Below are 12,785 nucleotides of genomic sequence, written 5' to 3' on the forward strand. Positions count from 1 at the left end.
GAGTTTTTTTGTTTTGTTTTGTTTTTTGAGACGGAGTCTCGCTCTGTCGCCCAGGCTGGAGTGCAGTGGCCAGATCTCAGCTCACTGCAAGCTCCGCCTCCCGGGTTCACGCCATTCTCCTGCCTCAGCCTCCCGAGTAGCTGGGACTACAGGCGCCCACCACTTCGCTCGCCTAGTTTTTTGTTTTTTAGTAGAGATGGGGTTTCACCATGTTGGCCAGATGGTCTCAATCTCCTGACCTCGTGATCCGCCCGTCTCAGCCTCCCAAAGTGCTGGGATTACAGGCTTGAGCCACCGCGCCTGGCCCCGACAGTTTCTTTAGGGTATATTTATATAAAGTAGAATTACTAGGGACAAGGGTTACGCACGTTTTTAATTGCATTAGTATCAGCCAATAGCTCTCCAAAACAGACCCATCATCAGTGTAGTCCCCACAGGCAGCCTGTGCATTTCCATTTGCCCATATGGCTCACCCATCAACACTGTGAAACTCAGGCCTTTCAACGACTGTCTCCATGGCGGTATTCAGTGCTAATCACTTTGCTGAATTAAACATTCATTTGAATTTCCCTGATCACTTCGGAGCATCCTTTCCTGTGAGTGGACATTTCAAGATCCCTCTTTTATAAAGCCCTGTTCTTATTCTTTGCCCGGTTTTTTTCCATTAGGTTATCTTTTTTGTGTGTGTAGAAATGGGGTCTCATTAGAGTTTTTTTCTATTAGGTTATCTTTTTCTTTTTTTGTAGAAATGGGGTCTCATTAGGCTGCCCAAGCTTGTCTCAAACTCCTAAGCTCAATCCTCCTGCCTTAGCCTCCCCAAGTGCTAGGATGACAGGTATAAGCCATAGCACCTGGCCCATTTTCTTAATGATCTATAATAAGATCTTGATATATTTTGCTTGCCAATTACTTGTTATATATGTTGCAGATGTCTGCTCCAAATCTGTCCACTGCACACTGCATTTCAAAATGTAAACTGAGAAGTCTTATGACTGCCAGACTCCTGAAATAGATGGTATGGTCTTAAAGTGGGAATAGTTCACACAGCTGCAAGACCTACAGATATCAACAAAACCACACAACAGTCGATGTCACTTTCATAGTTAGGGACCACTTTATGTTTTTCAAGGCATCTTTTTTTTTTCTTTTTTGTGGGGACAGAGTCTCACTCTGCCTCCCAGGCTGGAGTGCAGTGGTGTGATCTCAGCCCACTGCAACCTCCGTCTCCAAGTTCAAGTGATTCTCCTGCCTCGGCCTGCTGAGTAGCTGGGATTACAAGCGTGCACCCCCACGCCTGGCTTATTTTTGTATTTTTAGTAGAGACAGGGTTTCACCATCTTGGCCAGGCTGATCTCAAACTCCTGGCCTCAAGTGATCCGCCTACCTTGGCTCCCCAAATTTCTGAGATTACAGACGTAAGCCACCCCACCCAGCCAAGGCATCTTTCAATCATTTAATTTCAACCTCATAAAAATCTGAGGCGGCCGGGCGTGGTGGCTCACACCTGTAATCCCAGCACTTTAGGAAGCCAAGACGGGTGAATCACGAGGTCAGGAAATCGAGACCATCCTGGCTAACATGGTGAAACCCTGTCTCTACTAAAAATACAGAAAAAAAAAAAAATTAGCCGGGCCTGGTGGCAGGCACCTGTAGTCCCAGCTACTCAGGAGGCTGAGGCAGGAGAATGGCGTGAACCTGGGAGATGGAGCTTGCATTGAGCCGAGATCGCGCCACTGCACTCCAGCCTGGGCGACAGAGCGAGACTCCATCTCAAAAAAAATAAAAATAAAAAAAACCTGAGGCACGTGGGGACCCATCTTGTCACCCTGAGGTGAGGGGTTTGGCTCAGTGGTTGGTCATCAAGACCCCTTCAGTGCTCCAAGTCTGACCCGTTATCCCGGTTTTGCAGCTTTCCAGAACAACTCAGAGTAGAGAAGCAGACAAACCTGTCTACAGTCACAGTCCTGCGTAAGGGTGGGGGAGGATCCAAAATCCCAGTCACCAGGTCCCGTGAACAGCGTCTGTCTCCCCCAAGAAAAGTCTACATAACGGGGTTGCTGAAGTCGGCCCCAGGAGACCTGGGGAAGAGATGGCAAGGTGTGGCTCCCTGGCAAGCACAGCGCTGCCAACCCACCCGGGACATGGCAAGACGAGAGCCACCCCTCTCCATCCACACAGGATGCGCCCATCTTGGTGTTTCCGCCCCATAAGAAAAGGGTCGTGTGAAGACAGGGATGCACTTTATTCCACCACTTTTATTGAGCAACGGCCGTGGGGACCTGATGCTGCGCTAAGTGCTCTACTGTGAGACATCACCAGACGTCATTGCTAGAGGCAAGAATCGCTTACAAAGATGAAAGGGCAGAGCCTAATACTTGTTTTTTAATGGTTGTTATTCCATGCAGAAACACTGACTGATCCAGAACTGGTAGCTAAGGCGGTGATCAAACAGGAATGCTCTTCTTCTCAGTTTAAGACGAAGACTCGCCATGACAACGGCTGGAACGCTGGAGAAGAGAAACCCCACGGCGGCCAGTGTGAAGCTTTTCGCCAGATTTGTGGCTCCACCCCCAAGTACCCACGTGGAGAGGCCTCCAGTCGTACAGCACAAAGGGCATCGCCTTGGGCGGCTCAGGCTCACTCTGTCCCGCACTGTCTGTGGTGGGAGGTTCGGGCCGGCCTGGGTGCATCCAGTGAGTACCACGTTCCCTTTTCTGGGCACACTGTCTCCAGGACAGGCCTGATCCGTTCTCCATTGCCCCAGAAACCCACACATCCCTGAACTAATCATGCAAAGGGGTTCTTAAAATGTATGAAGACAAAGACTCCTAGGCCGGCCCACGCAGTCTGAATAGGCTACCGAATGCTCCACCAATGGCTTATAATGCAGAACGACCTGTTTCTATCACTGCAGGACGGGATTGTAAGATTTTCTTATCCCGCCTTGGCTGCAGAGTCCCATTCCCGTCCAACTCAAAGCACTAGGACAATGCTGGATGTGATCGATGTTCCATGAGTATCCGCAGAACCAAATAATAAGTGGGTGATGGTGCCTCCTGGGTGTGGGCAGCCTCTCGTACTAATTTGATAGCTTCAAGGAGTTCACAAACTGCAGGGTGGGTGAAGAATTCGTTTGACAACCATAGAAACAGATGAAAAACAATTCCCACCGAGTCTCCAAACGGCCCTGTGCACTGAGAATGCCGAGCCACGAGAATATACACCTTGACGCACCTTCACACTGCTATCGGTCTGAATGGCTCATTAGCAGAACCTTAGGGGTACCGCCTACGTGTCCTCTAAAAGGTTTTTATCCTACACATAAACTTTTTACAAGAGTTCAAGACCTAATACTGAAGACGAATTTCCTAAGAAACTCAGTGCTCCTTGTGGGGTATACAAAGCTAGGGCCTTCCCCTACAAACACCATAGAAAGCCCCTGAGTGACGGACGCGCCCAGGTGCCGGGATGGGGGATGCTTTGGAAAGTGCTCCAGGAAGAGCATCCACACAGCAGCCAGCAGAGCCGCGGTCCCAGGCCACATCCGAGGCCGACCTTCCGTGGGCCCAGCCATTCCTATGAGCACCGAGGGCAGTCCTGGTGCCGACCCGGAGGTGGCGGCCTGCACCTGGGACCTGTGCATCTGTGGCCGGCTGCCCAGGCGAGTGGGAACTAGCAACAATGCCCTGAGTCCCCAGCTCTGCCAGCCTCCTCTGTGCTTGAGGATGGCCCATAAAAGAGGAAAACTGGCCCACGCCCAGTGAGGAGGTAGGTTCCGTAGAACAGCGCAGGGTCACACCCACAATTGTGACCTGAGACGCAGGCCTTCCCAACACCTTGGAAACATTATCCAGGATGCAGAAGAGAAGCCTACACAGCATTGCAGGAAGGGACTCGAAGGAGCGTTGTTCTATCTACAGCAATCACGCTGCTTCAGAGGAACAGGCAGAGTCCTCACCCGGGCAATGCTGGGCACAACGGGGGCAGTCATGGCCCGGACCCCGCATGCAACTCAGTTGTAGGAGAGGTAATCAATGAGCCGGGGTGGGATGTTTAACTTGGCGATCTTCTCCAGCCCTCGGACGCCAGTGGCCTTCCTCAAGCTCACCCTGCAGAGTTGCGACAGAGTCAGAGGTGTCTCTGAAAAAGGGAACAAGGAAGGACATGAGGTTAATTTCAGGAAGGAGCACAACACCTGCAACCGAATACAAACTCAGACAGAATCGAAAATGCCTCCCTTTCCCCTGGAACCGGGATGTGTCCTGCAGGCCTCCTCTGGAAGGACAGCCAGGAACCCGAGGAAAGGAGCCCAGGAAATGAAATTCGGGGCGTGATGTCCACTGGGATTGCCTTTTGTGGGGTTTGGGGGTTTGTTTGGTTTTAAGGTTTTTTGTTTTTTGTTCTGAGACAGAGTCTCGCTCTGTCGCCCAGGCTGGAGTGCAATGGCACAATCTTGGCTCACTGCAACCTCCACCTCCTGCATTCAAGCAATTCACCTGCCTCAACCTCCCAAGTAGCTGGGACTACAGGCACCCACTACCATGCCCGCCTAATTTTTATATTTTTAGTAGAGACAGGGTTTCACCAAGTTGGCCAGGCTGGTCTGAAACTGCTGAACTCAGGTGATCTGCCCGCCTCAGCCTCCCAAAGTGCTAGGATTATAGGTGTGAGCCACCGCACCTTTTCAAAACCATGGTTTTGGTTTCTCGAGCCACGGCATTATATTTCAGCACCCAAATTTGTCATCAAACAACTATATCTGCAGCTAGGAGGCTCATCTGTCAAATGTCCGGCACAGGAGGCACAGGTCTGGTTCCTGAGCAGGTGTCAGCCACAGCTTCTGCTGCTCCAGGCCACAGGCCACAGGGAACCCAGGGAGAGCTGGGGCAGCAGCACAAACAGCCCCCGCAAAGTGCCTAAGGGTCTGTCCTAGTGCAGAGGACAGGAGCCACGACGAACAGCCTAGCTCTCAATGGAAGCCCGCAGGGAGCCGGCATATCAGGGGTCCAGGCTGAAGGCTGGAGGGGATAGGGCGGGCTCGGTGGGGCGCCTCACTTTCGTAGTACTCCAGGCACTTGGCGGGAGCGCTGCTGCTCCACGTGTAGTCAGACGGCTTCTTCCCACGGTTGTCCCGGGCATAGATGTTGCCGCCAAACTCGATAAGCATCTCGATGAGGTCAACATTCTTGACCTTGGCCGCGTGGTGAAGGGCCGTCTCATGAAGCTTTGCCGCGTTCACGTTGGCCCCTGGAGGTCAAGAGTGCAGAAGAGATTTCACCAAGAAGAGAAGCTGAAGTCAGGGGGACAATCACATCCGTTTCTTCACACAGCACGGCGGCAGAAGCAATCCCCACCCAGAAGACAAAACCAGGACAGACGCTACCGTAGCTTTCAAAACTATTTTTCACATCCAAAAGCAGGAATTACTCCTTGTCCCCCCTCATGAGAAGAGAGATCAAGGTAGGCAGCAATCATAAAGAAATAACTGGAAACAGAACCGAAAAGAAGAAAAACAAAATGAAAAACGTCCTGAGTTAAACAAGCGTTCTAATGCCCTGTCAATCTGCCTTCAGGGGTCCTGAGATTTCTGGAAGCTCAAACCAGAGCTACTCAAGCACTCCCACCTGGCCTCGAGCACAGACACACACTACTTCTTCCTCTTGTGGGCGCAGGACAGAGGCTCCAGAAATACTGGTTGAATGAAAGAATGAATGCTCCTTAACAATGCATATTCTTTTACAAAAGGAAAACAGATAATGTACCCAAATCGGTAGGCAATTCAGAGAAGAGATTTAGCTCTGCACTCCTCAACTTTCTCACGATAAGAGCAGGCATTCATCAAGCTGATTAAAAGTAAAAAAAAAAAAAAAAAAAAATTTTTTTTTTTTAAAGAGTAGACATTCAGAAAGATGCCAAGAATTAGTAGCTAAATACGGCTGGTTTTGTTTTTTGTTTTTTGTTTTTTTGAGACAGAGTCTCACTCTGTCGCCCAGGCTGGAGTGCAGTGACACAATCTCGGTTCACTGCAACCTCCAGGGTTCAAGCGATTCTCCTGCCTCAACCTCCCGAGTTGCTGGGATTACAGATACACCACCATGCCCAGCTAATTTTTCTATTTTTTGTAGAGACGGGGTTTCGCCCTGTTGGCCAGGTTGCTCTGGAACTCCTGGCTACAGGCATGAGCCACCACACCTGGTCAAATATGGCATTTTTCAATGCACTAAAAAAAGATTTTGATAAAAATCTGATTTTTGTAACACATCATTCTTAGGGCACAGCCATCACTAATCCAATACGATGGAATCCCACAGGGTTTCAGAATTCTTTTGAAAGAAAATGCCATTTTCTTCGAAGTCTGTTTCTCAAGTAACAAAGGAGGTTATAAGAGAAAACAAATGAAAGAGAAGTATTTTAAAGAAGTCAAGCAAATCGCCCAGCATTAGTAAAATAATCCGCCAAATGACAGATTCAAACCACAACTGTAAAATATTATCAAAAGTGGGATTTTAAAACAATCAGACCACTAGCACGCCATCACTTACCGACAATTTCAGAGGGTCAAAAGAGGAGTTGAGAGGTGGAATGCTATTCCATTTTCTAGTTCCTCTGCTCAAAAACTATCTGAAAAATCCTGCTTTCTGCTTTAAAATATTTGAATCCCCTAAAAGCAGATAAGAACTATGCTCATAACAGCATTTGTGGAGTGATCCAGCCCTCCAAAGTGATGACATAAGTAAAGAAAGTTCTTTCCGCTTCCCGCAGCCAAAACTCAGAAGTTAGGACAGGAAAAGGATCTCTCAGCCAGGAAAAATGCTAAATTACCTATGTCCTGAATTTGGCAGAAATGTACTGCAATAATAATAATAATAATAATAATAATATTTAAAAGCAATAGATTAAAGAAATATTTTCCCCACAATTCAACCTCCGTTTCACACGAGGGGTTTTCCTCCAGTGTAATGTTGCAATCATAATACAAAGTACATTTTAACACTAAACGTACACTTGTAATGAAGAACAAATTGTACCATCCACAGAATCTACAGTTCAAGTAGCTTTCTCTCATGTCATTAATTCTGGCAATATTCTTGCCAATTGGGAGAGAAAGAGATGGTCTCTATTTTAACAAAAGCAAAAAAAAAAACAAACAGAGAAAGAGGCCCAAGAGAGGCACAGCTACTCTCACGATCAGGGAGAAAACCATGGCTGGAAAGAGCTCTAAAAATCATGCTCCCTGTTGTGCTCCACACACGAGGCCTTGGCCAGGGGCTCTTGCAGAGAGGCGGCCTTCCCAATGTACATCTTTTCAAAATGCGTGTTTGGCATCATTTGATTGCATGGAAGGGAAGGAAGGTGAATAAGGAAGGAAATGAAATTGTGAATAAGGGATTGAAAGGAAACACCAGGCCAGGGGTGCAGGCGGCAACTTGGATGGATCCTGAAAGTATAGCACTGAGTGAGCAAAGAAGAGAGAGATGAAATCTGAACAACTATGTCCATTAAAAATATGTGCCTCGGTCAGGTGCAGGGCTCACGCCTGTAATCTTAGCACTTTGGGAAGCTGAGGCGGGCGGATCTCTTGGGCCCAGGAAATTGAGACCAGCCTGGGCAACATAGTGAGACCCTAGTTCTACAAAAAAACTTTAAAAATTATCCCGGCGTGATGGCACACACCTGTGGTCCCACCTACTCTGGAGGCTGAGGTAGGAGGATCGCTGGAGCCCAGGAGGTTGAGGCTGCAGCAAGCCGTGATTGTACCACTGCACTCCAGCCTGGATGACAGAGTGAGGCCCATAGTGAGAGAGAGAACACATACAGGTACTCGTTAGAAAGAAGAAAACAGGACCAGGCACGGTGGCTCATGCCTGTAATCTCCACACTTCGGCAGCCTGAGGCAGGCAGATCACCTGAGGTCAGGAGTTCAAGACCAGCCCAGGCAATATGGTGAAACCTCATCTCTACTAAAAATCCAAAAATTAGCTGGGTGTGGTGGTGCACATCTATAATCCCAGCTACTTAGGAGGCTGAGGCATGAGAATCGCTTGAACCCGGCAGTCGGAGGCTGCAGTGAGTGGAGATCACACCACTGCACTCCGGCCTGGGTGACAGAACGAGACTCCGTCTCAAAAAAAAAAAAAAAAAAGAAAGAAGGAAACAGATACAGAGGAAAGAAGGAAGAGAGAGGGTGGGAAAGGGAAAGAAAGTAACTGTGTGTGAAGCAAGGATGGTAACATTCCTTGAACTGAGAGACAAGAGAAAGACTGAGACAGAGAGAGCCAAAGACAAAAACAGGGAGCCAGGAAACAACCAGGGAACTAAAAGCTCTGAACTTCATGCTTTAGAGAAAAGGGGTCAGCATAGGCTCATTACCAAAATCCTGCTTTCAACGCCAAATAGGATGAAAGTGGATTCAGAGAACCCATGGCCAGCGATGTGAAGGGACCTTCTAAGACCTTAGCACACCAGGACTGGCACAATCCTGGAACATAAACACAAATAGCTCAGTAGGTGCTTGCTGCAACAAGAGAAATAAAAAGAAATAATAATGGCAATTAAATTTTAAAAATTTATAATTGAAACTTTTTTTAAAAATTAAACAATTAAAAAAAAATTTTTTTAATTGTGCCAGGACCAGTGCTAAGAACAAAGGTGGAGGCAGGACCGTCCTTAGGGAGCGGCTTCTGAACACTCCTGGCAGAGTTCACTATTCACTGCCAGCCATCAGATTAAAAATTACTTCACCATCATAACCGGACTTTCACCCTCCCCAGCCCTCCTCCTTTGCAAATACAATCTGGTTCCTGGACTCGCCTCACCGCCTACAAAGAACAAGCACAACGGTCTCTACGTCCCCTCTGGGGTGCAACGTGGCTGCCTCACAGTTCAGCTCTCAAACCGCACACGAAAGCACCTGCAATCATGTGGGCTCCGACTGGTTCAATCCCTCTCCCCTCTCCACAGTAACTGGTTCAAATGACCCAGGTTTGAGCCAATCAGAATTTGGCAAAGTTTGGGCAAAGGGACTGGGGAGGGGTGCGGGAAAAGGGGCTTTCCACTCTTCTGTTTTTCTGGAGACACAGTCCCTGGCTTTCCTTCAGTTTCCCAAAGGATCTGTGACCCGACCCCAAAAGTTCAGAATCATTACTTTTAAAAAATCCGTTTGTGAGGACGTAGGGGGTGCTGTTGTGTCTCTCTTCTCTGTATGTTTGACAATGACAAAATGGTTTCTAAGAAGATGATGATCCATCTGCTCTCACAAGGGGTACTAGAGGAGACCACCAGAGAGTAGGATGTGAATCAGGAATCCCACATGGAGCTGATGGCTGGACACCACCCACAGCATCGAGCCAACACCGACAGTCACAGCGGGGAGGCTTCCCCACTCCCCAGGGGGCATGCAAACTCCCAGGGAGAGCTGTGGGAACCCCGCTTTAGGGCGACAGTGGGCATCACAGCTGCTCCTTCCTTTCCAGCCCCCACCCCCGACTGTGCTGCCACCTGGTAATGTGGTGGAGGTGGGAGCAGACCTGACTTCAGCTCCAGCGTGGGCCCCGCCTGGTCCAGTCCCTCTCCCCTGACCACAGTAATTGGTTCTAATGACCCAGGCTTCAGCCCATCAGAATTTGGCAAAGTTTGGGCAAAGGGACTGGGGAGGCGTGTGTGAAAAGGGATTTTCCACTCCTCTGAAAGAGTCTCCAGAAGGCTTAAAATGGGAAACATCTGGTGTGTAGGCCTGAAGCCACTGCAGCCCCGTGATCTTGCTCAGGGAAGCCGGAGGCTTAGGATAAAGCCAACACTGAGGAAAGCAGGATCGCAACATTCAAAGAAACTGGGTGACACCACGGAACCTCCAGTCCAGCCACCCCTAAACCTGCTCTGCGTCTCAGCCCTGAAGTCACCTGAACTAGAAATGCCCGCCATTGTTTACCAGGTAGAAGTGGCTTCCTGTTACTCGCAAAGGCATCCAAGTGACATGAAGTCCTAACTGATACAGAAAGGATGTTTGCTTTAAACACTAAGTTGATCCCTTTCCCTACAACCACACCAAACGGAACTGAAGTAAAAATGGAACTCATGTGTACTGAGCTCATAACGGCTTGATACGAATGCACTGCCCTGTGTTCATAGAAACAGATCCGGCTGCCAGAGGACAGCTCGGCTGGAAATACTTACGCCTGCTTCCAATGGAGATATTTTTAATACAGTGTATAAAAAATTAAAAGTACCCCAACAACTGTTCCTATACAAAATGAATCTTTTCCACTAAGAAGACTTAAAAGTGGCACATGAAAGTGAATAAGATTCTCCAACAGAAAACTACATATAACTAAGCTCAAATAGCTGTCATCGGGGGGGATTCATGATCTTCCTGTTCCTGAACAGGTTTGTTCTTGTTGTTAAGAGATGGGGTCTTGCTATATCTCCCAGGCTGGCTCAAACTCCTGGGCTCAAGCAATCTTCCCGCCTCAGCCTCCCAAAGTGCTGAGACTACAGCTGTGAGACACAGTGCCCAGCCACCCTGAAGAGTTTTGTTTTTATCCTACACCACACCCAGAATTTGGATGAGATGATGAAACTTAAATTTTCCCTCAACAACATTAAGTTGGGTTAATGATAAAAACCCTGTGCCAACAGGCACTTTGGCTAAAACTTTTGGTATAGACAGGTCCTGAGCCTAATCCTCAATTGGTTGGGTCTTTTTGGTTTTGATTTTTTTCCCTCCTTGGGAATCTCGATCCTGAGTCTTTTCGAACACCTGACAACAGCCTGGATTCCAAATGCTCCATATTCTCCTAAATGTTGCTGACTCTACTTCCCATTACATCCCCTTCTCTCTTGGATTCAGGCAGCAACCTCACCAGGCAGCTGTGGGGACAGTGGCCTGTGATCTCTAGAAATAATCATTGGCATTTGTTGAGTACCTACTAGGACACACCAGGCACCGGGGAAATATCCCCAGTTCTCCCAGCAACCTGCAGCATAGATTCTTCCAGTGTTACAGATACATAAACTGAGGCCGAGGTCTCAGCTGGCAAGTAGGAGAGCCAGCCTCCAACCCTGGTCCCTCTGACTCCTCTACCCAGCTCTCTGCTAGGCACAGTAAATACCTGTTCAGGTAAATACCCTTGCAAGTAAACACCTGCTTAGGTGAACAGCCTTGCAAGTATATACCCATTCAGGCAAGCTTCTCATATAAATCCGTAAATACCCACTCTGCAGGTAACACCCATACAGGTAAACACCCACGCAGATAAACACCCACGCAGGTAAACACCCACTCAGGTAAACACCCGCACAAGTAAACACTCACGCAGGTAAACACCCACGCAGGTAAACACCCGCACAGGTAAACACTTGCACAGGTAAACACCTATGCAGGTAAACACCCACTCAGGTAAACACCCATGCAGGTAAACACCCACTCACCTGCATTGAGCAGCACTTTGACACAGTCCAGATGCTCCCGGGCACAGGCAACGTGCAGAGGGGTCCCAAAATGGCAATCATGCGCTTCCAGATTGGCCCCAACATCAATAAGAAGCCTCACACATTCGGAACTCCCTTAAGATAAATGGAAAAGGGGGGACAATGTCCTTGAATACGGACACTGGAGACAACAAGCACGCAGATGCGGCAGCTGCAGCAGCCTCCATCCCTGGTGCAGGACAGGGAAGCCAGGCAGGCCTGCATCCCAGCCTAGGGAGGACTTCATGCCCCGCATGGCCCTCAGGAAGCCAGGACACGGCTCTGCGTCCCCCTGAGGAGGGGAGGGCTCACAGCAGTGGGAGAAACGGGCCTGGCCAGCCTCTTGCTGTGAGAACAGGAGACATGGGGCACCACCTAGAATGGGCCAGGGAAAACTCTCCCGCTGCCCTCCTGTCCTGTGTCTACCTGCAGCTGTTGGCACTGAGCCCAGTCTCCCAGGAAACCCCCCAGACTTTCTTAGGCAGGTCATCCTCCTGTGCCCCACGGCAGCCGCCTCTCCTGCCTCTTTTTTTTTTTTTTTTTAGACAGTCTCATTCTGTTGCCCAGGATGGAATGCAGTGGCGCAATCTCAGCTCACTACAACCTCCATCTCCCGGATTCAAGCAATTCTCCCACCTCAGCCTCCCAGATAGCTGGAATTACAGGCGTGCACCACCACGCCTGGCTAATATTTTTGTATTTTTAGTAGAGACGGGATTTCATCATGTTGGCCAGGCTGGTCTCAAACTCCTGACCTCAGGTGATCCACCCACCTCAGCCTCCCAAAGTGCTAGGATTACCAAGGGCATGAGCCACAGCACCTGGCCTATCCTGCCTCTTAAGCAGCTCCTCTTCCTGGGTCTGTAATGTGGATTTGGAGCGCGGTTCCAGGTCCCCACCCTCCCGCCCCTGCACATTCCGTCTAGGCTGCATCCTTTCCTGTCACTCAATTACCTCTTCACTATTGGCAGCTCCCTGATTTTCCCCACCAGCCTCACACCCAGCCCCAGCCCCAGAGCCGTGTGCTGGCCACTAGCTGGTGTCTCCCACTCCAGAGCCCTCTCCCTTTCCTGGGGTCCCTGCTCCTGACTCAAACCTGACCCATTTCTGACCTCTTAAGCCTCCCTTCATACCAAATCCTACAGATTCCTCCCCAAACCTTCTAAATGAACCCATCTCACTCCACCAGCCACCTTGATCCCAGCGATGGTCCCCAACTGGCCACCTTGATCCCAGCGATGGTCCCCAACTCATTCCTCTGCTTCCAGGAGACCCTGACCACCACTGCCACCTCCGTCTGTCTGCACATGGAGGGCCAC

The 12,785-nt window shown here is 49.3% G+C and overlaps 2 protein-coding genes across 5 annotated transcripts in view; both read right to left on the reverse strand.

The window, feature by feature from the left end:
* Positions 1-2,235: 2,235 nt before the first annotated feature.
* Positions 2,236-3,881, reverse strand: LOC144331062 (uncharacterized). The gene has a single exon (XM_077945666.1). The coding sequence runs from the start codon at positions 3,879-3,881 to the stop codon at positions 3,405-3,407; it is 477 nt and encodes a 158-aa protein (XP_077801792.1). The 3' UTR covers positions 2,236-3,404.
* Positions 2,236-12,785, reverse strand: part of ASB13 (ankyrin repeat and SOCS box containing 13) — a 29,598-nt gene continuing 19,048 nt past the window's right edge. For 2 of the 4 annotated variants that reach the window (XM_001104985.5, XM_077945665.1), the window contains exons 4-6: positions 11,428-11,562; positions 5,056-5,247; positions 2,236-4,140 (exon numbers count right to left, since the gene is read on the reverse strand). In XM_001104985.5, coding sequence (XP_001104985.4) covers positions 4,013-4,140; positions 5,056-5,247; positions 11,428-11,562 — 455 coding nt within the window. In that variant the 3' untranslated portion in view covers positions 2,236-4,012. Of the gene's footprint in view, positions 4,141-5,055; positions 5,248-6,542; positions 6,662-8,370; positions 8,480-11,427; positions 11,563-12,785 lie in introns of all 4 variants that reach the window. The other 2 variants (XR_013397903.1, XR_013397904.1) reach the window with 2 other exon arrangements.

This window comes from Macaca mulatta, chromosome 9, assembly GCF_049350105.2.
Source record: "Macaca mulatta isolate MMU2019108-1 chromosome 9, T2T-MMU8v2.0, whole genome shotgun sequence".
NCBI classification, from domain to species: Eukaryota; Metazoa; Chordata; class Mammalia; order Primates; family Cercopithecidae; genus Macaca; species Macaca mulatta.